The sequence below is a fragment of the Mesocricetus auratus genome, unplaced genomic scaffold, assembly GCF_017639785.1.
Source record: "Mesocricetus auratus isolate SY011 unplaced genomic scaffold, BCM_Maur_2.0 Super-Scaffold_100011, whole genome shotgun sequence".
Taxonomy (NCBI): domain Eukaryota; kingdom Metazoa; phylum Chordata; class Mammalia; order Rodentia; family Cricetidae; genus Mesocricetus; species Mesocricetus auratus.
This window is the reverse complement of record NW_024429195.1, coordinates 50,661,369-50,686,869: the sequence shown is the minus strand read 5'-3', so window position 1 is coordinate 50,686,869 and position 25,501 is coordinate 50,661,369. Positions and strand designations below refer to the sequence as shown.

The window sequence follows — 25,501 nt, the reverse complement described above, 5'->3', positions numbered from 1 at the left end:
CGGGTCACCAGGGTGACCTGTTAGGGTTTGGATGTAGTGACTGATTAAGTCTAACACAGAGGTTTTCTCAGCCCCCCCCACCCTTGCATATCAGATCCACAAACTATTAGTAGGTTAAGGAAAAAGAAAACAGTCGTTAAAAGTTGCATTGTTAAACTGTGTCCCCCGTGCTTACAGCAGTTTTTCACTAAACCTGGGACTGTGAAGGGATTACAAAGGAAGTGATTAATATAGTCCTTCTCAAGGTTATGTGATTTCTCCCGCCCCACCCCCGCCCCTCGCCCGCCCCGCCCCTGCCCCACCCCGCAGAAAGTGGAAAGACCGTGGCAGTTAGAGAATAAGTGGTCACTGCAGTGTCTTCTCCCTTCGAAAGATCCAACTGATGCTGAGGTAGAAATTGAACGTTGGCGCCCCCTAGTCCTCCTCGGCAGACTCTTGCGAGGATGTCTCTTCAGTCTCCTCCTGCAACAACACAAGACGGCAGGTGGGTTAGGCCTTGTTCAGTCTGGCCTGGGCGCCATCCTTCACCACCACAGAGCTGGTGGCCTCCACCATTCAAAAGCTCAGTATGCTCAACTAGATGATGGCCATGACACTCCCTGCCTTCTCTTCCCAGACTCCTGATCTGCACTTCATTGAGGAATCAAGGGGTTGCCTTTTCCCAGGGCCGCCTTTAGTCAACTGTTGACTTAAGGCACCATGGTTGCTGGTCAGCAAATTCAATTGTTTGTGCTCTGGAGAGTGTGGGATCCCCAGAAGCTTTGCTCACTATGAAAGAAGAGATTTTTTTCCCTACAGCATGCCACTCACTGGTTTTAAAAACTGGCACAACCAGTCTTCAGAACAATGTGAAAGAAAGTGAACCCACCTGCCAGATACCTGGAATGGTAGCTGGTGCTATCATGGCGCTTACAGGATTCGTTATCATAGACAGGAAAGCCCTGCATGCATTCACGAAACATACCCAAGGTTCTAAGGCAAGCAGGGACAGGTTTGGGTCAAAACTACAGTTGAACTGGTGTAGGGCTGACTCCTCTGCAGAGTCAGTGGGAGAGCAAGAGCAGTCCCCCCCCGTGCACTGCATCTGAGAGCTATATCCTCACCCTCCCATTTATTAAAGACCATTTTGAGAGGAGCGAAGTTTGACATAACTGCTCAGTCTCAACACTAAATCCGTCAACATCAGGCAAACATTTAATGGTGGGCCAGCCAAGCAGAGAAAACCTAATATATATGATTTTTTTTCAGGGCCTTGCCTCCATATAAATCCAATTCCTCCTCCCCTCCCACCTACCCCAATTTTTTTTTCCCCTTCATTCCTTATGGCTCTGGAATTTGTTGGAGTTCCTGCAACCTAGTGTGAGCTACAAAGTCCTTTTAACTTTTGCTTATTTAACAAACCTGGAATACCTTTCAGGACATGGGTGGTAAAGCGGAGACAATAAACAGTTCTGATAAAAAGTGTCATTAGAGGGAGGTTGATTTTTATCAAACGCTGCTGGCTGCCTACAAAGACAGCATGTGAAAAAGATCCGGGTGAGAGGTAAACATTTACTGCAGCAGCCAATGGAACCCCTTTAAGAACGGGCAGCTTACAGCAGCTTATACAGCCTTCATAGTTTAATAGATTTGGTTTTCCACACGGCTTCGTTTCATCTGGGTAGCTAACTGACACAATTTATACCTCTCTTCCCTTACCAGGTCACTACAGAGTCCCACTCAGTAAAGCACGCCTCCGAGCCTGTCTGTACTACACGACCAAACTTCCATTCATTAGTGTCTGAAACACTTCAGCTGTGAAGAAGCTCCTAAATGGTACCACGTGTGACGCTGCTTCTCTGAAAAAGTAGCAAACAGGAGGGGAGAAGCCTCCAGAGCTGGCTGGCTGCGCATGCCCTCCCGTGAATGTTCATACACACGTACACGGCCATGGAACCTCTAGCCTGTTTTTTTTTTTTTCCTCCACAGCCCACTGCTTCTTACAAGTTGAAAAAGGTTTCAAACATTCTCTTTCCCTCTAAAGCTGGAGAAAGTTGTAAATCCAGGGAACGCATGCAAACGAACGGATTACAGTTTAAAAAATAGAATCGCCGCAGCATCAAGTCACAGGAGTTCACACCGGTTTTGTTTAGTCTGCTTTTGGGTTTTGTGGGAAATGTGGAACGCATGGAGCTACCTCCCTTCTCCTCCCAGGCCGCCAAACTGCGGGCTTCACATCTTGACGAGGCAAGAGGCCATGACCCTGAGATTCTCTGTGGAGTCCCTGTTAGAAAGGAGGATGTAGCAAGATGAAAGCCTTGGGCAGACGAAATAGAGACAAGCTGGGGATCAGCTGCCCCGTGACCCTGTCTTTTCACTTAATATTTAAATTCCAGAAAGTCACTAAACTGTTTGGCAGCTACCTTATTGTCTCCTCCAGAGGACTCACTTATCCTAACATGAAATGTGAACTCACTTTAGCTTGCTCCCTTGGAACAGACCACAACAGAGAAGCAGGTAGGCATGTTTTACTCCATCTTCTCAGATGAAACCACCCCCACCCCTGCCAACCTAGCTATGGTTATTCTATTTCTGTCAGCTCAATATTCTCCTATCGGTAAACCCAAGTGCTTGAGAATCGGGAAGGAAATAGGATTTCTCAGGCCACAGACCTACGGAGACCTTGCACTAAATGGAATGTGATCAGCTTTATAGGACATTCCCAGGAGCCTTGTTTGATGGGAGCTCCAGCAATTCCTGATAGTCAAACCCATTAGACATAACTCGACCCCAAATGATGGCCGCTTGTTTCTTTTACTTAGCATGGCTTAACACAACATGGGGAGTAGTTTTATTTATGTATCTTTCCTCCGACCTTGAAATTCTTTTGCTGGTAGCTATCAATTAGGACTGGGAACCTAACAAGGAGGCCAGGACAGGAAGTCTCACCCCGCTAAGTGTGGGGTGCAAATGTGGCTCTCATATGTTCAGCATGGTGGGCGTCTTCAAAGGCCTAGTGGAGAGTTTCTTTCTTGGCACAGCCTTGGCTGGTCTCCCTCCAAAACAAGGCCAATGTGACACTGGCAGAGCGGGTAACACTTCCCAACTCCACCAGCCTCAGGCCTCCTCTCTCTGTGGCCTGGCCTTTTGGCCTATATGTAGCTGCCCTCCTGTCAGGTACAAAGACTGGAAAACCGACTCTGGTCCTACTCTCACTAAACTCCACCCAGGGATCCTGTGCCTTGCAAAGAACAGAAACAAGGGGCATTCTGGGATAAGCAGCCATTTCTGATGTCCCAAACGAAGTCTGTCACCACCACAGAGAAATTCCCATCAACCTCCAGGCTCAGTCCTCTTAGAAGACATGGCCGTGGGCTATGGATCACAGCTTGTACCCCAAGATGTGTACCTTCAAGATGGCTTCACACTGGCAACACATGGGCCAAGGAACTTTGAGGGCTGCGACTCCCCATGGCAGCCTTGAAGTACTCAAGGGACTGAAATGCTGTGTCTCAGAGTTGCACACATCCTATTAGGGGCTGGTTGGTGGGTGTGAAAGGCAAACAGTGACACTCTGCTCCAAGGACTACCTGTTCAGAACGGGGCTTTGGGAATGTTATGCTAAAAGGACTTCAAAGTAGAGCTGCACAATGGCATTTTTATGAGCGGCCCTCCCTATATCCCTTGAACACTGACCACATCCCTGCCATCCACACAGCTACTTGTGAAGACAACCAAGGGTACACCAAGCTGGGTGAAATGTGCGAGTGTTTCCAGCAGATAGATAACGGATGGGAGGGAGAATGGGAGGGAGTGGGTAGCGTTAGAGAAATGTATATATGCCATAGCTATCAGAAAATTGCACTCATTTTTACCTTAAATTTTCTTTTGTTCACGTGGAGCCTTTGTCGCTGCTTTGAAAGCTTGCAAACAAAGTCCCTGTGATAACAGTTTGCACCTATTGTTCTTTCGAGCTGGTTCAGCATCATGTTCGTGTCTTTGGGTGTACTTAAGTGATTAAAAAAGCACACAAGATGATAGCCTGGTACCCACAGTACCAGGTGGTTAGTGGTACAGGCAAGGATGTCAACAACAAGGAGTTTAGTTAAGGACAGAGCTTGGGGCTTCATTTTTGGAGGAAGAATAAATAGCAGGTCTGTATTGGAGGAGAGCTTCTTGCAAACTTGGTGGCAGGTGACATCAGGATGCGATGTGATATTCATGGTAAGGAAGGCAAAAATCGTCGGAGTCCACATGGACTCTAACAAACCTCTGTATGCTTTTTCTTTAATTGCAAGGAATTATGCCAGTGTTTCATGACACCACGCCACAGACCAGAAGTGGTTGTGTGATTGATGCTCTGTCACCAACCAATCCACAGAGGGTTGAAGGGCCACTATGGTGAAATGGCATCCTCAGACACACTGAGTTCATAAATATTTGAGGTCAGTCTTCTCAGAAGAGATGCAAAGACTTCTGCTCCTCAGCAAAGAGCCGGCTCCAATCTTGCCAGCTGTATCTGAAGAACCCACAAGACTATATAAAGTCAACTTTTCCTATTTTCCCCTTCTTCTGCCTTAGAGTTTGACTCAAAATGGAATTGGGACTATGTGACTTCCTGAAAAATGATCATTTCCTCCAACTAGGAACATTTGGCAGCAGCCTTTTAGAAACCACGTGAAATGAAACATGTAAACTATGTAAAATGGGAAGTGCAATGCTGGGAATGCTGGGAGGGGAATGTGTCCTTCAAAATGAACTTTGCAAAGCTGGGCTATTTATAGCAAGACAATGATCTTTGTTAGTGCCATATGTATTAACAATATGTAACTTTTGGGCCACCTTCCACCTATGTTATAGGTTCTTTTTTTTTTTTTTTAAAGATTTTATTATTTATTATGTATACAGTGTTCTACTTGCATACCAGAAGAGGGCACCAGACCTCATTTCAGATGGCTGTGAGCCACCATGCGGTTGCTGGGAATTGAACTCAGGACCTGTGGAAGAGCAGTCAGTGCTCTTAACCACTGAGCAATCTCTCCAGCCCTGTTGTAGGTTCTTAAAAGGCATGTCTTCGTGGCTAGGCAAGGAATCTAGGGCCCTGCACTGTGTCCCCAGATCCCCCTTTTCACTTTTTATTTTAAGACAAGGTCTTGCTAAGTTGTCTACGTTGGCTGTAGCCCAGGCAAATCCACTTCATTCTCTTGGAATTACAGGTCTACTCTGAGGCCAGCTGTTTGTCTTGACATAGTTCTGCCATGGAAGGTCTTGCAACAGATATAGCACTGGTCCTTGGGATACCAAGAATTTCTCTGCCCTAGTTTTAAAAAAATCTTGAGATGGAACTCACTTTTTTTTTTCACATAGAGGAAGCATTTCATATACAAACTACTCACAAATTTCAGAAGGCATAATTTCTGAGGGCCATGGGTTCTGCCAATTCTTCCATTCTTAGGACAGGAGCCTTGCATGTGAAAAATAAACTGGAGATGTAGTAAAAGGGTTCATGTGTGAAGGAAAGCTTTCAGGAAAAACTCCCAAAGTCACCCAGATTCTCTTTTTAATGCAAAGTAATTTAAAAATACAGTTTGGGTGACATCTGCTTGGTGGGCAAATACAGACTTGTTTATTGGTGGCACAAGCCAGGAGATGTCCTTCCTTCCCCTTCAGTTTCTTTGTTTAAAACTTTGGTTGGCTCCTGTATTTATTGTTAAGCAACAGAACACCTCTGGAACATTAATGACAATTGCATCACTATTTTTCATTATCTTGAGTTTTTTCTCTTTCCATTCTTATATTATTTTTAAATTTTTATTTATATTTTATGTATGAACACTCTGCATGTATGCCTGCATGCCCAAAAAGGGAATCAGATCCTAATCTAGATGGCCACCATGTGGTTGCTGGGATTTGAACTCAGGATCTCTGGAAGAGCAGCCAGTGATTTTGCCCCTGAGCCATGTCTCCAGTCCTCCCCTCTCCCCTTTTTGTGAGCATATTCGGTATACTTTGTGTGTGTGTGTGTGTGTGTGTGTGTGTTCCTGCATGCTTGCACACATGTGAGTGCACACACCCGAGTGCACAAATATGCACTGGAGGCTAGAGGTTGATGTCTCGTCAAGATGACTATTCACTAACTTCCTTGTTGTAAGAATTTGCTGTGCCTCTCCTTTCTGAGGCCGGAACTTCCAGCATGCTACAATGCTCACATGAGTTCCGGGGAAATGAACTCTGGTTCTGACATTTGTGTGGCAAGCAATGTAACCATTGAGCCCTGTCCTCGGCCCTGCTCTGAGTTGTGACTTTTGAATAATACTAAAAGCATCAATAATCATAGTAGATTAACAAGCAATCATTATTCAGCAGACACTGGAGGATTTAGCAGCCCTTTCCTGCCTGGTAGCCCATTCTATTCTTTCATGAAGGACTCGCTCGGAAAGACCAGGCTGGAAGGCTCGTTACTGTTTATTCTATATTTAGTGTGGGTTGGCAAGTGTGGGAGATAATTTAGATATGTGATAAATACCTGGATTCGATCCAGCTTACATCAAAGTGCAAAGCAATGGCCATCTTCGATGTGAACAGGAGGAGAAGACGGCACTGTTCTTTCATGAGTAGGCTAAGTCACATGGCTAAGAAGTTGAACTTACAAAACTAACTAAATAAAGAACAATAACAGCAACAAAACTACAGCAGATGTGTCAGGTCCAGAAACACTGAATTTGTCTGTTTTTGCAGTTTTGGAAATTGCCCCTGTTGAGTGATGTCCTTTTGCATCTGTTAGGAGCTACATTACTATCTCTGTAGTCAAACTTGGACAAGAAGCAGATGGTCTCACCTTGCCAATGCTCCTTTATTGGGACAGTCAGCTAACTTAATTGCTGCATCTGTTTAGCGTAACGATCGTGATCATTTCCCTGTGCTTCCTCTGCCCTCCGCCTCCCCTCTGCTGCTGTGCCCTTGAGCTGGCCCAAACAACTTTGTTCTCTCCTTTTCCCTCAACCGTTGCAATGCCAGGGGTCAGAGGTGAACTCAGAAAGCATTTGCTATGCAACAAAATGACACTCAAGGAAGTCTCTGATGGGATCCTTCGTGTTTGCCACTTGGTACCAAACATTTATTGGGCCACAAAATGTTTTACCAGCGTGGAAGAATGTAACCAGGGGAATAAATCAATCAATACCTTTTATGGCTTAGGAGCACAGATCACAGGCTCCCGAGTGACTCTAAGTCTGATTTATTATGAACCGTTTGCTGCGTTTTGGCCAAGGTACCATGTAAAAGGTGAGTGTTGGAGAATGTTCTCTTCTCTCTCCATCCTCCTTCCTTCTTTGTGTGTCTAGACTAAAAGCACCCAGTAAAAATGCCTTCTTTGAGAAGAATACGCTGGCTGTAATTCATCAACTTGCTTGTCCCCAAATGAAATCTCCCATTTTGCTGCAAACAGTGTTTAGGTTGTCTGCAATGTAAACATCCTTAAAGCTGCCCTTGAAGTTCCTGTAAAAACATTCAACATTTTGGAAGGGGGCAAGTACCACGTGATAACTGAGGGTTTTGGAGATTCTGTTGCCCAGCTGCACACCTCACGTGGAAGATGTTTGCAGGTAAGAAATCTATTTTTGAAGTGGAACGCTTTGTTTCCATTCTTGCAGAAACTGATCAGTTTTCAATCCTCTGGATAGGAAATTGAAAAGACAAGGTTTTTTTTCTTTTTTTCTTCCTGTTTTATAGCTCAGGGAAAGCTTACAAATGGACAGTGTGCACTGAATGAACGAATGTTGTGAGAATAAAAAAGTTTGTTTTCCCTTCGATCAGAAAAATGTCTGAATTATATATAAGGGGCCACTTCTAAACTCCATTCAACATGTTAAAATGGGAACTTTGAGAAACAAGGAGAAGCTAGTGGTACCTTTTCAGAAGGTAGGGTTAAAGACAAAACTCTCGAGAAATAGGAGATGAGAAAATAACTTGAAAAGTCTATCACCCTTCCCTTCTAAAACTAACATTTGAATGTATGTTGTTGAGGATTTACTCCTAATTAGCTGGTTTCTATCTATCCTCTGCTTACTTTGTTACTTTAAAATACAAAGCAAAATTTCTAGTAAGACTTGTTTTCTATAGGTTGGGGATTTAAAGAGAGTCAATGAGAACACTGCAGACGTCTTCCACTTTAGACTCAACTCCTGCCTGTAAGAATTATGGGAAAGGCTTGCAGTTTGGGATCCATGGCACCTGGTGCGTTTTCTGAACTCAAACCCTCCACAGCAGAGTTTGCCTTCAGCTTTTGTAAACACACATGCTTGTAAAGATAAACACATATGCAGAGACAGCATCATGCTGAATTTGCCCCCTGAGAGTGACCTTCTGCTGCTTTTATCCAGGGAGCATGAGCATTCTTTGCCACTGAACCTCTAACTCCCAATCCATGCGACATACATGTAAATGAAGGTGATTTTGATGCCTGTCATCTTAAGGATAAGATTTAGCAATTGTTACACAATTTCCCCCAACTAAAACAATCATCTGAAAACCATGCAGTGAAGACATTAGGTAAAGAGGGGACCATTCTGAATGACTAAAAACTCTAAAAGACTTTGAAAATGTCAATCTTGACACCGCCTCAAAGCAGGACCCGAATATAGCCCCTCACAGTGATGAAGAGAGGCTAAGATGAGCCCACGTTGATCTAGACTAGGTCAGGGACAAGCCCTCTGGGAGGGTGTTTTGAAAGAAACAGATGGAAAGGAGTCTTCAGCTGCTCTGTAAAATTTACATTATCCTCTGTGAATTTCCCTGTAGTGCCCGTGTTTACATAATTCATCACCGTGCCTCGAGACAATATAAATTAGGCAGTCCCACGAGCTGTGTTCCCTTCCCTCCTAATTCCGTCTGAGCTCCTTTCCTTTAAAGGGAAATTTTGGAACAAGGCCTGTATAACAGCCAGACAGATCAGTGATGGCCACTGCTTCTCTTGCGACTTCTTTCGGATTCCCTACTCCCTGGTGTGTGTGTGAGTGTGTGTGAGTGTGTGTTCACCTAGATTATCCTTGGTGTTCTAAAGCCCAGTTTACAATCATTTGCAGAGATATTGGTGATTTCTACCTGTGATACATATGTTTTTGTTTTTCTACTATTGCATGTGTCGTTCATTTCCCCCATAACATCTCCTTTTATGTCTCCATTTTCCCTTCTGTAACTAGAGAATTTAACAACAAAATCAAAGAAAACCATGAAGTTCAGCTCTTAGGGAATCTACCCGCTAATAACCCATGATCTTCTATTTATTCATCTGTGTCCCCTATGGATCACATAGACACTGACATTTAGTGGTCATTTGCTCATTAAACAAATATTCAAACATCTTGCCATTTCTTTTTTCTTTATCAACTGAGTATGCTCATTCTTGGCTGTCCAGTAGGCTCACATGGAGAGCTCATAGAAAGTCCTTAGACAAAGGTCTTCAAACCAAGTAAGCAGCATGGATGACATTTGGGGCCAGTAGTTGCAGGAAAGTGTTTAGCAGCTTTCTCTCTGGGAAAACAATGGTCCAGATAGGAAGCTTGTGCCAGTTCCCAGGGTGTAAAGACTCACACAGTGAACTTAAGTGAACACAGGGTTTCAAAAAGATGTTCACGTCTGTCTCAGAGTTTAGATGCTTAGGATATGAATACAAGTCTTCTCTATGCACAGCTCCAACGAGAACCTCTGCACCACACACTTCTCTAACACATTATTTTGTTCACCGTGTCTTCCCTACCACACCAAGAGTAGAGTTGGGATCAATGCTATCAAGCTATGTGAGGTTATTATTCTATAGACTATGATGCAATGCTGAGCCCTGGGGCCTCCTCCGATTTTAAATGCACAGCCTTGTTTATTTCACTTTCTCTTGATTTTCTTCCCAGCAAAGGATGAGAGGTTATCAGATCATATGGAGTGTTTATGTACATTTTGTTTAGTTAAGTATTGCTTAAGAACATCGAGTATTTTTTGTATTGCCCATGCCACACTGGGCTTTTAGGTTAAAGAACCACAAAGTGAATGATTTTTATTGCTATTGTTCTAGCTCAGCTTTGCATTTATCAAAGTTGTAATACACGTAATTATTTTAATTCCCTTCCCCCATGTTCTTATACACATTTGAAAACTTTAGCTTTCCTGTTTGTTTTTCTATCCCTGGCTGCCCTGGAAAACACACACACACACACACACACACACACACACGAGGTGGGGAATGGTGATGTGTAAGTGGAGATGAGAGAAAAATTCACAAATGTTGGCTTTCTCCTTCCAACTGTGGACTCCTGGGCTAGAATTCAGGTCATCACGTTTAGCAGTGAGTTCCTTCATCAGCTGAATTGTCTCACTGGCTCTGTTGGGGTTTTTTAATAAATGATCTCAGACTGTCTATATTCCTGACTCAAAAGGATAAAACAAATATTTCAATGCATAATCAAAATGAGACAATGTTAATTAAAGGCATGGAAACCTTTTTTGGCACACATTTTACTTGAATTCTTTTGGGAGAAAAATCATAAGGGATCATGTCTTACCTGAGCAGGCTTCTTCTGAACAACTTGTTGTGGCTAAGGAAGAGACAAACAAAAGAAATGTTATATTTTAAAAGGAAACAGACAGAGGGGAACAATATGAGTATTTAAGCTTTAAGTGTGGGCGTGGATCTGCAAAGCAAGGGATAAAATTCAATATTCCAAAAGTTCATCTAAGTTCAAAAAAATGTTTATTCATAATCTCCGCTTGTGAAGGAAGGTGCTCTTTTATTCACGTTGGAATAGTGAGCATCCCCCCAACACTTCCCTAGTCAACCTCCAAAGCTGAATTTGTCACCAGCCCACCCTGTGGTATATAAATTGACTTGTTCCAGAATTTCATAGTGGAAGAATCATGCAACAGGTCTTCTTGTGTGCCTGCCCTCATTCACTGGCGAATTTAATTTCCAGGTGAGGAGGGTGATTCATATGATAATATCTGAGATGACTAATCTTAAATGTGTTGACAATAACTATGAAAAGGGTGTGTTTCTATAGTTACTTCCAAAGGTTTAAGAGAGAAGACTCTCACTCTGAAAGGGGCAGCATCATGCCATTGTCTGGAAAAAAAGGAGGAAGTTGATCTCTCTCTCTCTCTCTCTCTCTCTCTCTCTCTCTCTCTCTCTCTCTCTCTCTCTCCCCTAAAGAGAGAAAGTAAATGTGACCAGCTGCCCCAGGCTACTGTCATCATTGTTTCTGTGGACTGTGTCTCCTTGAACTGTAAGCCCAACTCCCAACCCTTCTTTCTTGAATTTACTTTGTTAGGTCTTTTGTAACAAAACTGAGAAGATCACTACTGTAGTATCAACAGTTAATTGATTTGTATGCCAAATGTATACCACATTTTACCTATCTGGATGTTTATTATTTGATGTCTATTAGGGCTATTTCCACTTCTTGGCTGTTAAGCACAGCTCCTATGAGCATTCATAAACACACTCCAGTGTGGGCATGTTTTCATTTATTGTGGATAACACAGGAGTGGTATTTCTGAGTGTTAAGGAAATTCCTCCTTCAGCCGCTTCTAGATGGTTTTCCAAAGCAGTTACACTATTTCACACATACCCAGTAATGTAGGAGAGTTCTAATTTTTCCACATATGTGTCAGCACTTGTTATTGTCTGTCATTTTTATTGTAGACTTCCAACTGGGTGGAAAGTTAAGTGTCATTGCTCCTACTTAAATTATCTCTTCACTAATTCCACAAACCATTTTTCATGTGCTTACTAGCCATCCGTTTAGCTTCTGTAAAGAAATGTGCATCCAAATGCTTTGTTCATTTAAAAAAAAGTTACTCATTTTTCTTTCAACATTGAGACCTGTGCTGGCTAGTTTTATGTCAGTTTGACACAGGATACAGTCATTTGACAGGAGGAAACCTTACTGAAAAAAAAAGTCTCGCTAAGATCAGGCCTGTAGGGCATTTTCTTAATTAGTGATTGATGAGGGAAAGTCCATTGTATGTGGGGCCTTCCCTGGGCTTGTGGCTCTGGATTCTGTAAGAAAACCACTAGAAGTAAGCCAGTAAGCAGCACCCTCCATGGCCTCTGCATCAGCTCCTGCATCAAGGTCCTTGGTGAGTTCCTGTCCTGACTTCCTTCAGTGATGAACTATGGATGTGGAAGACTAAGTCAAATAAACCCTTTCTTCCTCAACTTGCTTTTGGCCATGGTGTTTCATCCCAGATTAGAAACCCTAAGACAAGACCCAAGGGTTCTTTGATGCTCTGGATATAATACTTCATCAGATCTACAGTTTGTGAACTTTGTCTCCTGTTCTATGGATTCATTCACTTTGTTTATCCAGACAGGGTTTCTCTGTGTATCCTTGGCTGTCCTGGAACTTGCTCTGTAAGCCAGAATGGCCTCGAACTCACAGAGATCCACCTGCCTCGGCCTCCTAGGTGTTAGGATTAAAGGCATGCACCACCACACCCAACTCAATCCACTCACTTTTGTGATGGTACCTTATGAAGATTTAAACAAAGATTTAAACTACAAGTATGCATTTGATTGTGCCGGTAGACCAGTACTCATCTCTTCTCATTTGAGTGAAATTCTGAGTGAGATCTTCCTGTAGCTTAAATTAATTTTTCAATTAAGTTCCAGAAATGATTGTTATTCTTCAGTGGTAAAAATGGAGTATTTGAAGCCCCAGCCCTTTGGTAGATTGCTTCCTGATAACACATTTATGTCTGATTATAAGCCCTATTAATTTCGTTTATACATTCCTGAAGTTTGCAAATAGAACTGAACCACCATGATTCAGTGAGAGAAATACAATTGCTACAGTCCTTCAGAAATGTATGAGGTGGATTAAACTCCTTATGTCCAGAATTTAGAATGTCTGTAATGGAGTGTTTTCTTGCACATTGCAAATATTATGTAAAGCTTGTAGAGTATTTTTTAAAATGGATGATTTTTAAAAATTTAAAGACTTTTTTTTTCTTTAAAGGGAGGAAAAGGGTGGTTTACTCACTGAAAAAGAAAAGGTCTATGCCATGACTTTGAACAGCAGTAGAGATAACATCATTATCAAAGCATAGGTTGAGATGATTTTTTTTCCAGGTAGACTTGAACCCAGGAGGCACGGGGTTTCACGCTTCTTAGGACTCAGAAGCGTGTGCTTGAGAGAGTATTCATTTCCAAAGGGTCACTTTTAAGAACAATCCACCTCTCTTCTCTCTCATTTCCCCTGCCGCTTACACCTGTACAACTTTAACTCCCGACCGTTTCAAATCCACACACATTCGTGCAGGCCGTCTGGCTCCTACTCATCACCAGCCCCTCCTTTCCTGGCTGAGGAGCTCCATTCACCCGAGTCCCACACAGTGCGTCTCAATGAAACTCCCTGAAAGGGCTGCCAGCTCGCCCAATTTTCCATGAATTAGGCCCTGACACTTCAGTGAGGGGAAAGACAATGTCTGAACCTCTGCCAGCCTTGGCTCCCGGCCTAGCTCACGTCACAGAACTTCTCCCAGCTACACTCAGACCCAGCACTTCATACTTCTCAGGCCACCAAACAAACAGACCCTTGAATGCTCTCAATGCTGCTTGTGGTTAGGGCTGCTGGGATGTTTTCCCAGCCTCTGGCACCCGTTGGCTCCAGACTGTGCCCAGAAAGTTTTTTTGTCGTTGTTGTTGTTGTTTTGTTTTTATTTTTATGAATGGCTTTGGTCTTAAAAAAAAACGCAGATCAAATCATAATACTACCGCCATTCATAAAAACAGAAAGGAAGCACACTGCCAGCTGGAAAGCTTTCTGGGCAACAAACTGCCTCTTATCTTGCTCTCGGCATCTCTTAGCTCAGAACTAAGTGTTGAGACAGAGAAGCAGGACTCTTACGGTTCTTGGCAGCAAACATACTTGGCCACTGCGTCTTCATAAAGACTGGGCGATAACTCTGCTTATTAATCCCTGGCGTGGCTAACATTATGTTTTCATAAATCTTTTAAAAAATGCGTAATGGTTTACAGAAAGGTGAAAATCCTTTATATTTTTAACACCTGCCCCCCTCCCACTTGGGAAGGCATGGGGACTCGAATCTCCTCGGGGTGATTTCTGAAACTGAAACAACCTGAGTCTGTTAACTCTCTTGAATCCCCTGGTCTAGAACCAGCCCGGAAGGGAGGGCTGTGCTTCCTGACCTACCTGGGTTGGAGGAAGAGCATCATGTTTCTCTGTATCTCTCAGGAGATCCCCACCAACCCAGGGCAATCACTGCTGGGCCTAGCCCTGCTACATCAGTCAGCTCTTAGTACTGACGGCAATAGTCAGTAAGGGGCCTTCGAGGCCTCAAGCAAATTAAGAACTGTTGAAATCCACATATACAGTTTAGGGGTCAGAATTCCATGGCACTGTAGAAGGCATATGAAAAAATAAAAGGGCATATTTTGTGGATTCTGAACTCCATGCAGCAATACAGCAAAGTAGCCTGGCTATCTATCTATCTATCTATCTATCTATCTATCTATCTATCTATCTATCCATCCATCCATCCATCTTCTACCAATGTCTCACTATATACCTTTGGTTTGCTTGGAACTTACTATGTAGACCAGGCTGGTCTTGAACTCAGAGATCTGCCTGCTTCTGTCTCTCTAATGTTGAGATTAAAGGCACACACCACCCCACCTGGCTAGTTTTTCTAATCTTAAAGTTTACATTGTGTTTTATTTTTGCTTTTAAGACTGTGAAAAGGGACACATAGGCAGGAAACGGTCGATCATTCTACCTATCTGTCTCATAATAACAAGGGAGTTCTCTAGACACTCTTGAGAATAGTCTGTGGTTCCAGAGAATCCAAATCTGCCTTGGTGCTGATTATCGCTCGCCTGTGTGTTGAGGCAGAGGCCGATGGATACCTGGAACTTTCTGGCTAGCCAACCTCACCCAGTAAGTGAGCTCCAGGTTCATTGAAAGTCCTGGTCTCAGACAGGACTGCTGGAGGTCTGGCAAGACAGCTTAGTGGATGAGGGCTGGTTGGTGCCAAGATGGACAGTCTGAGTTCTGTCATGACTGTAGCCATGGCAGCTCTCTTAGGACAAGATTTAAGGGACAATACTCTGGGTTTGTTTGTTGTTGTTTTTTTTGCCATCTTGCTGATGTCTTAAATATACCTTAAGATGAAGGGACTGATCAATGAGGAACCTTTTAAAAAAACAAGTGTCCTGATTAGTCCCTGAATCCATCCTGCCATCTTGACCTAGTGAACTTACCCACTGGCCCATCAAATAGAAATCAGTATTTCCTAAGCTGTGTATCTGACAAGGAACATGTAAAAGTAAAGAAGAAACATCTCTAGGAGTCCAGAGACTCAGGAGGGAGAGAGGCAAGGAGGTACACAATGGATAATAAAGTACAATTTTCAATTCACTTTTTCCCCCACCAGACAGTCTTACAGTGGGAGGACATGTGCCCCAACTACACAGAACAACAGAAAGAAAGAGGTGCCCGCAAGTCCCTCTAAGCAGACACGCACATTCTTAGGACTACCAAAGGACAGTGTATACATGTCCGAAACAGTGTACTGAGGGTTTGCCTAACACAGATGCAGTAGCCAAAATTTAAACCTGAGCAACCCAAGCTCACCAGGTGGAAAGACTCATGCACAATGTGTGATGGAAGAAAATGTCTGTGAGGCAATGGGAGCGAAATCAAATGCTATTTGAGGAGAAAAATAATTAATGGACAAAGTTGTCATCAGTATTTCACCTTGCTGGTGACATAGTCGAAAGGTGACTAAAGATGCGTATTGTAATTATCCAGAAAGCAGCCACAGTAAGCTGGATCTCAACTTGCTTTATCGCATACATTTACTACAAATTCTGTATAATGTGTACTGTGCCCTGTGTACTTTCCTATATGCTTATGAGAAAAAATAATAGGGTTATTTTCATTACATTTTACTTTCATAAAAGATTTAGAATTAGCACTTCTTCCATTGGGCCTAAAACATTGTTTTAGGTCTTACATTGAAATGTGAAGTTTTTAATTATCGGCTTATTTATTTAGGTTTTGGGGACAGGGTCATATGTAGGCCAGGCTGGCCTCAAATTCACTATGTAGCTGAGGCTGACTTTGAATTCTTGAATCCCCTGTCATCTCAGTACTGTCATAATGGGTGGGTACCATGCTACCACACCCAGTTCTGAATGGCTTTATAGTTTCATTTGGCTCCCTAAGTATTTCCTAGAAACTATAACATTTAGTCACTGAAACTGAATTTTAAAAGCTGATTCATGATTTTAGGCATTTCCTTTCCTAAAGGATAAATTTACTGGTAATCTCCCATGTTCTCAAGAACTACAAAGGGACAGTTTATGGGCTGGGATCCCTGTGATACTTAACTGACTCATATCTGTTCTGGAACCCGAATTTAGCACTGTTTTCTTGGCACTGATGTGTGCCTAACTTCAGCTGCAGAGCTTTTTCCTTGGAGGAAGCTTAATATTCAATCTGAGAAATGTTAGCTATTCCCGAATGAGTTAGTTTATATCCTGAAACATTTTCAACAGTTGTGGAAGTGAGGTCTTCCCTTTTCCACATTCTCACACTTCCAGAGTGGCCCCAGCATCCTGGCTTTTCCCAAGGATGCCTTCCTCTTGGATCTTCCTTCCAAAGTTTTCTCTGCATTTCATAACTCTTTCCTTAGAATCTGTGAATTACAATGCATACCTTTCTTTCTTTCTTCCTTTCTTTCTCTCTCTCTTCCTTCCTTCCTCCCTCCCTCCCTTTCTTTTTTTTTTTTAAAACTATTTGGTTGGCTTCCCAACTCACTCAATTCCAAACCTAAGAGGAACTTCAAGTCAACCCCGGAACTATCTGCTTCAGCTTGGCTTCTCTGATAGGCATTTTGTCATCTTACAACTATGAAGCTTTGCTTAAGATTGCTATCACTTTCCAGAAGTGTATTTCTGAATACCGCTTCATAAGCATGCCACCAAGCAAAACCAACTTTATTTATAACTCAGGTGAGGCGAGGATGTGGCTTAATTTTGTATTTCCACTGTCCAGATGGAGATAGTGCAATCTGTATTTAATAAAGTGGCTTAATGCCCAACATACTTCTCACAATGGCCATCCAAAGTAGTGCCATTCAGATTCACACATAAAGGTGGGATGACCTTCACAAACCTACAAGGTCAGTCATAAGGAAGTCCCAACTCTAGCCCAGGGTACCTGGTCCACATCTTTCCATCTCCATATAACGTGGACCCAAACAGGTAGGTTTTTTGGGCAATCATTCAGCTTATTCCCATTTTTTAAAAATGGAAACTCACTTTTTTGCCAACTATTGTTTGAAACAGTGTTGTTTAAAGAATATATAATTAAAATATTTCTAAGACTATGATTTCATGAAGAAAAATGGTCAAATGAGAAAATTATATTTTAAAATAACATTTTTTAAAAAAAGAACAGGGTTGGAAAGGATGTCTTCAATCAGCATTAGGAAACTATTTTTATAGTCACAGTTTTGGTTAAAGAAAGAAGGTTTTTGTTGTTGTAAGTTCAAGAAGTCAAGCCAGGCGTAGTGGTATGGCACATACTTGCAGTCTCGAAATTAGGGAGGCTGAAGCATGAAGACTGTGAGTTTGAGGCTGGTTTACTTGGGCTACATAGCCAGTCTCTGATCTCCAGATAAAAAGAAAACAAAACAAAGGTTCAAGTGTTTCACAAATTAAATAACATATTGTTTCTTGTTGGATTTCTATTGAAAGTAGCATTCCACTTCATCAAATGCAGCCCTATTGCTATCTATATACCTGTCTCAATCCTTTTGTTTATCTTTTATTCCCCTCAAACTCTGAAAAATTCAGGCAAGGCTCTAAATGCAGAAGTACCTGTGATGAATACTAGTGAATTATTTCCTTGTTTTAGTTTTGTTCATCACTTACTCTCAGTTTTGTTATAGTACAAATGTTAGCTACACCTTCTATGGTGTATAGAGCATATGAAACACAAGACCTAGTTTCTACAACTATGGAGTTTGTAACCTCATGTTATGTATTATTGTTTGGAACCAAGAGTGTGAGGATGGATGAAGATGCTTGCCTTCTGTAGGGATGTCATTTAGGTCCCCTTAGAAGCTCACCCGGAACAGCATCAGACTTTTCTCGTTTCACCTCCATGGCTTTCTGTTAAAGAAATGTGTACATTTCTTCCCTTTAATCCCTTGTCCTGCACAGCCTCTGTACTCACTGGCTGATGCCTTTGTGAATGTACATGTTCCCTTGGAATATGACCACAAGCGACACTTAATTTTTACCCATGGTACATTTGCATCACTACATGGCAGGGTGGTGTTTAAAATACCCCATTTCAAGTTTGCTTATATATATAATACTTACAGATATTTATGTTAAGGTGTAATTTAGTCAAAGATCCCAACACTGACCATTTCATGTCCCGGTTCAGAGAAAGCTGAGTTCACAACTGGGAACCATTCATGCTACCAGTGAGGAATTTCAATGAGACTTCCCAGATTCCGTCCACCCACTTGACCCGTCCCTGACATACTTTTTGTCTTCTATGTGGAATACATTTTCAAAAAAAAAAAAAAGCTTTCCAAAGAATGTCGAGATCTTCCCATTGCCTGGAAGAAATCTTCTCCTTCTCCAAAGCAGAAGGGTCAAACCTCTGTGACCTGAAATGTCCAACACTAAACATAAAATAACACTTCCCTCATTTTAGCTCTTGGGTATTTTGTTGTAGTAGTAGAAAGTTGTTAACACACCTATTAGATGTAATTTTATCTTCCTAAATTTCATATAAGTCAGTATGCTTGTGAAGAGAGCTAACAAGAATCAAACTGATGTGTAAGAGCCTAGATAATGAATTCACATGAATTCCAAATCAAAGAGAAGGACTGTAGGCTTCCAAGGATACTTCAACTACAACTTGCTAGAAAGGATAGGATTTATCTAACTAACAAGCTTAGCAGTGATATACACACCTTTCGCAGTGGTGTGTCTGTGGGTCAAGAGTCATTCAGAGTCTGTCTCTCTTCCCTGTCACCTTGTATGATTTTCTCCATTTCTCTCCCTCAGAATCACACGAGTGAGAGGGTGAGACTTTAGTGGTGAAACTTGCAGCCAAACAGCAGTTCTCAACCTTCCTAATGCTGTGACCCTTTAGTACAGTCCTTCATCTTGTGGTGACCCCCACATAAAATTACTTCTGTTGCTACTTCATAACAATAATTTAAATCTCTGTGTTTGCCCCACAATCTTATGCAACCCCTTATGGGAGTCGTGACCCACAGGTTGAGAACCACTGAGACAGAGGGAGAAAAAGTTCCTCCTTCATGCCAAGCAGATTCCCCTGTAAGGTAATGAGGTCAGTTCCAGCAAGTGAAACCACCCCTGTGCCTCGAAAAGTGTCACTTTGTGCCACTCAAGGATGATAAGAAACCAGAGACTGCTGAAACCAGTATGGTGGCTGATAGGAGCCTCTTCCCACAGGGTTTTCCTTGTTCTCGGCTTTGTCCCGCCATTGTGGGCTGCATCCAATGAGGTGGAACAGCTCTCTCATTACTATGCAGTCTCCGCTTTACAGTTACTATGAAAGGGCTCTCCTGGCCAGTCTGGACCATTGCTTGGAAAGCTCTACTCTAGAATTCACTTCATCGTGGGCTGAAGAGTGAAGCCCCTCGCGACAGCCAGTGCAGGAATGTGCCATGCTGCCTAAAGCCCGGCTATAACTCATTGGTCATGTTCAAAAGGAATTCCGGAGATGCTGGGCAGTGAGTAAATAGCACGAGCTCCCCACACTTGGGAGTCTTGAGTAAGTGTCTACCCGCTTTTAACGGGAGTCAACCGGAGTTCTGCTCAGTTACACTCAAGAGCAGAACCCCGGGGTGTGCAGGGGCTCCCTCAGTCCGCAATAACTGCTCTCTTTGTTTTCCTCTGCTCTCCAGACTGCATGTCAGTTCAGCAGGGAGGATCCCAACCACATGAACAAGTTGTCTATTGAAATGAGATGTTCCACTCTCTGCAGATGCAGTGGTATTCGAGTCCTTGGCTCTGGATAATACACGCTTTGGTATGTTTGGACTTGCTGCCAGATATGAGTATGTACCTCTGATCTCAGAGGGAACATTAGTGCTGGGAGCATTTTTTTTAATTTTTAATTTTTTTAAATGAAGGATGTTTAGGAGGTGCTGACTGCTATTGCCTTTTCCGGATGTGGAAGCCGGTTTGTCTGAGCTATTACAAGGCAGCTTTTTGGCCTTGGGGTGAGGTGGGGATTCCTTTCAATTTACTTCATAAAGTTTAGAGATAACTTCTTGTACCTGAGGAGGAGTTCTGCTGAGAAAGAACTTGCAAGACAGTGTTAGCAAATATGGCTTGGGAATTAGAAAGACCAGAGCTGGGACTCACTGTGCAGAAGCAGAGTGACTCCTTAGCAATTTAAATGTCACTTTCCTCATCTGTGTAATGTGGATGCCTCTCCGGGTGGTTGGGGGTGACTACATCAGAAGTCACCAAGGTGCACAGCTCCGCGACTGGCGGCAAGAATGTAATAAACACCACTTGATAGCATGAGGAGGGTGGCCAGTGTGGCTGCCGCCATAGCAGCAGCAACGGAGGCTGTGACAGTGTTTATGATTTCATTGTTCAATATCAAAGCCCTTGGCAGCACTCTTGGGAACGATCACAGGACGCCACAGTGCACACTTAAAATCCACATAGTCCTCCCATTTGCCGGTTTGTCACTCAAGTCATTTCTGTGGCCTTCAGGGCATGGCCACCAAAACAGACTGTTCCAAGTGCTTTGTTCACCTATATCCCAGTCAGGGCAAGGGCCGTTTCCTTTGTGTTGCGTGATGCAGAGTTCAGAGGTGCACAATTCTCAGAGATATTACCTAAAATGATTTCCTACAGTCAGCACTAGCCTGGCAGATAAAGATGCCCCTACCCCAACAATCTTAAGGGAAGGGGTCAATAAAAGGAATGGAGTAAATGCACACATGCACGAGAGAGAGAGAGAGAGAGAGAGAGAGAGAGAGAGAGAGAGAGAGAGAGCCAGAGCCAGAGCCAGAGACAGAGACAGAGACAGAGACAGAGAAACAGGGAGGAGTTCTGGCATTCATAATAGTCACAAAAGCAGAGCAACAGAGACACACAGTTTTTGTATTCACAATACTTACAAAGAATCAGTATTTCATAGTAAAGCAGTCTGCTAACTACTTCTGACCTGCAGGTCCTGTTTATGACTGGATGGATGTTGAAGTGACATATAAGAGGCATTATGAGACTTCTGTGACATCCTTTCAGTTACCACCACAATACCACACTGCATCAACTATGTGACCCCTAGAGCACTCAACTGCCACCTGCAAGGCTTAGCTTCGGGCCTTCCCTGTTCTCCTGTCTGCAAAGCTGGCAGGGATGGTTCTGGGAAAGAGGGGTGGTTCTTTAAAATGTGCCACTGTAGAGGATTTCTTTAGGAAGAAACAATTATTAAGTTTGCAGCTGGAGAGATGACTCAGTCATTAAGCGCACTTAATGCTCCCTGCAGAAGGCCTGTGTTTGGTTCCCAGCACCCACACTGGGCAGCTCACAAATGCCTGTAACTCCAGTCCCAGGGCACCCAACACCCTCTTCTGGCCTGGCTGTGTCACTTTCTGCTGGGATTCCTGTAAGGGGGAACAGCTTGTTCTTCTGTTCTGCTATCCCCTTCAGTCCTTCAGAGAATGGCTACTTAGTGGTCACAGAGTGGCTGAGTCTGTCTCCTGAACCTGTGGACTCAGGCTCATTTGGGGTCCATGGAGAGAAAGAAAGGAAGTCAGCCTGACAACTGCCAGGCTGTAAGCTAGGGATTTACATTCCCAGTCCATCGACCTGTATGCAGATCACTTTCAATTTACAAACCTCCCGTTGTGTGAAGAAGGTTACAAGGCAGCATAAAAGCTTGCCAGTTATGCTCACTGCTCAGCAAGCATGCAGCAGTGGCACTGGGGAAAACGGAGGCACTTAGGAAGGTAATTCTTGTACTCTCCAGTTACAGCCACAATGTATTAGATAGTAAAACCCAGGAATGCAAGCATGCCGGTAGGCTGGTGACTAAAAGGAACCATTCAGTGGCATGAATTCCCGTAGTGCTCTAATGAGAAGCCAAAACATCAAAGTACAAAACGATGCTAACATTATTAAACAATACAGTCATTACTGCAACACCGAGGAAATGAGCACAGGAAATTGTCACTTGCCTCATGCACCACGCTAGTTTTATCCTCTCTGTAATTTATGAATGCTCAGAAAGTCACCACCTTTGAGGAGTTGTGCAGAGGCTCCCTTACTCAGCTGCGTGGAGCAGTAGCTTTCCCAATGTACTCGGCCCACATTCTCTTTAGGTGGGCTCTGTTTAAAGAGATGGCTTCTCTCGGAAAGGCGGCAGAGAATGCAGAGATCAACGTAAACCATCTGGGAGGAGTTTGAGCAGTTGATGGAGACTTACAAACTGATTGGGAGGGGCAGTGCTTCCTCCTGCTGGAATCGGATGTTAGGGAAGAAGGGAAAATGTGGCAGTGTGATGGTTGATCCGCAGGGTTGGACTGGGTTTAGAATCACCATGGGAACATGCTTCTAGGTGCGCCTATGAGGGTGTTTCCAGAGACGTTTCATTGGGGAGGGAAGGTGCGCCCTGACTTAAGGTGGGTCGTACCATCCAATGGTCAAGGGTCCTTGACTGAATGAGAGAGAGAAAGAAGTGAGAGCCCACCACCACCACCATCATCATCATCATCATCATCTCTCTCTCTCTCCATTTCTTGATGGTAGAAAAGGCTATCTTGCTTCACAGGCCTTAGGCAGTTCCTTTTGCTAAAGAACCTGGACCCCAAAGCCAAATGTAGGACAAGCACCACAAAACAATTAAAGAATGAGCCTAATTAGTTGATCCAAAGGTCAGATAGTCAGATGAACTTCAGGGTCTTCGGTTCATTAAATATTTCGGTCCTCCACTGATTGTGTCGGCCCTTCCCCAGTAACTAATAGGTCCCACGTTCAGGATTTTAGCAGGGGGGCGGATGTAGATGTTTAATTGGCTATCAGCATGCTAAGAATCATGTAAGCATCTGTACACACTTTGGTATATATGTACACCTCTCCGCCCACATACACATACATTCATATACACGTAGCTATAAACTCAGTTAGCTCCTGGCTTCCATTCTTGTAGCCCTTGATAAACAAGGGAGTTATAATCATATAAAAGGTTTTTATGGGAGCGAAACTCTTTCAACATTGGATTGCTTTATATAGTTGTGAGATGGTGGTTTTGGGGAGGAAATAAAGAAGGAAATTCCAAAATGTGAATGGCATTTAAACCTCTTAAATGTTTTTTTCTTCAAAGGAAGAGAAAAAGAACAAAATTATGTTTTCCTATCAAGTGCATTGCAGAAGGACCACGGGCAGAAAAAAAAATAATAACAAGGAATAACCAGAAAAACCCACAGTGTGATGACATGCAGAAGGACCACGGGCAGAATAATAACTTTACAAAGAATAGCTACCAAAAAAAAAAAAAAAAAGCAACGACTCAAGCCCCTCTCATGAAACATGTGGGTTTAAAAAAGAAAGCCCAGTAACTATAAAACAACCTTTCTTTGATGCTGAACAAAAGGCAAGCTGGAAATTGAGTGCTTCTGGGCAAGTGAGTAAAAAGTGCCCTGATTTCTACCTTCAGGGCAGCTCAGATCACGCCGTCTGAACAGCTCCGTGCTTAGCTCTATGTATGAGATACGTGTCAAGACAGCCAGTTAATAGCCAGGCTCTACAGGAAACCTTAAAAATAGGCCTTTTCCTTCTTTTTTCAAAGTCTTGCATAATTACAGAGCTCCCTTGTTCAATATCATCTTTCTTGTCCTTCCCACGTTACAAAATTAAAGGCAATACAGAAGATTTACGTCATTTCCTGGTATAGATATTGATTACTTAAAATATAGAACTTTGATAGTGTTTTCATTTTTCCAAAGCCAGTTTATAATACGGATTTTCCCCAAAGGTCAAAAACAATATATTAAGGAAATACCACCTGATACTTAGGGCTTGCACAGGAAATTTGCATTTCCACTTTTCATTATTTGAAGGGAGGAAATGACAGTCTGCTTTGTTAGTCCAAGGCAGAGTCCCAATAGCTGCAAAGGGGCAGGCAGAAGGAGGGGCAGCCAAGGGTCCCCTTCCTAGCTGAACGTCACAGAAATTGTAATTTCAGCGGGTGAAGGCAGACAGCATATGGCAGAGAGCATCTATGAGAAACACCGGCTCCCCCAAGCCCTGGCCTCTGCTCCCATTAGAGCTGGAAGTGAGCCAGCCTTGCAGAAGGGCAGGTATGGGCACATTTTTCAATCTTTTGTAAACAGTCTCTGAAGGATTGAGGTAGTGGTCTTGGCCATGCCCTTTGACTTGACTCCAAGAGTGAGGAGAATGCCTGTTTAAAGTTCAGTAGACCCCTTTTCACAGTTTTATTTACAAACTAAACAGGGTTGAAGATAGATTACTTCCTACCGTCCAGCCACAGGAAAGGAACATTTTGTGTAGACATAGGATATACATTAAAGAACAAAGGAGTTCTTGGAGGCATCTTTTCTTAGACGCATTCAACTATACTGGAGCTCATAAAACATTGTACTCTGAAAATAGTCTTTGCCAGGTCAGCTCCTCTGATGTGTTGTCTCCCTGTCTATCTTTCACGATTTCCTTCCGCCCGTGGTCCTTACTTATCTTCACAGATCAACCTGCTAGTTCCCGCCAAACACCTTGCACTTATGTGCATGCTACATCTTGACACTTTACAAAAGTTCACTGAATGGATCAATGATTTCTTTGCACAAGGGCAAACAGTCAGTTAGCTGATTGTTCACTGACTGCATTGAATAGTCCGCCTGAAGTCTGCTTTCAGTTGAACTTGGTCTAAAATGGGCTAGAGATGAGTATTCCTCAAAGTGCTTGATTGACGTAACTTGAAATACCTACAAGATTTATTTTATTTCCCTGTGTGAATTGCTACTTAAATATATATTCTTTTAAAAAGAAGAAATTGGTTTTTAAAATTCGAACCACGGTATTTCAAAATAGCAACATCTTAACAGGACCTGTGAGGAGCTTGGAGAAGAAAAAGTGTATAATCAAAACGCACTGCATGAAAAACTCTTCTAAATAAAAATCATTAGCAATGCCTTCCTTTCGTCTTCTAAATAAAAATCATTAGCAATGCCTTCCTTTCGTCTTCCGATGTAGTCTGTAGTCGGTGTGGACTATGGAGGTAAACAAGGAACCACCGCTTGCTCAAGACAGTGTGCTGAGGCAGCCACAGAGGCACACAGGGGACAGAGATGCGAGGCAAAGGCACTCTTCACAAGCAGCTCACTGCCGCCTCCTCCTAGGATTCACATAGGAAAAGCGGAGGGCTTGCTCCCTCAGTATCCAGGACTACACAAAAAGTCAGACAATTCCCTGGACAGTTTG

The 25,501-nt window shown here is 43.0% G+C and overlaps 1 protein-coding gene across 2 annotated transcripts in view; it reads right to left on the bottom strand.

Moving 5' to 3' along the window:
* Window positions 1-297: 297 nt before the first annotated feature.
* Hmga2 (high mobility group AT-hook 2) overlaps window positions 298-25,501 on the bottom strand; it is a 115,670-nt gene continuing 90,466 nt past the window's right edge. For both annotated transcript variants that reach the window (XM_040754809.1, XM_005081519.4), the window contains 2 exons: window positions 10,533-10,565; window positions 298-462 (listed from right to left, as the gene is read on the bottom strand). In XM_040754809.1, coding sequence (XP_040610743.1) covers window positions 415-462; window positions 10,533-10,565 — 81 coding nt within the window. In that variant the 3' untranslated portion in view covers window positions 298-414. The remainder of the gene's footprint in view (window positions 463-10,532; window positions 10,566-25,501) is intronic.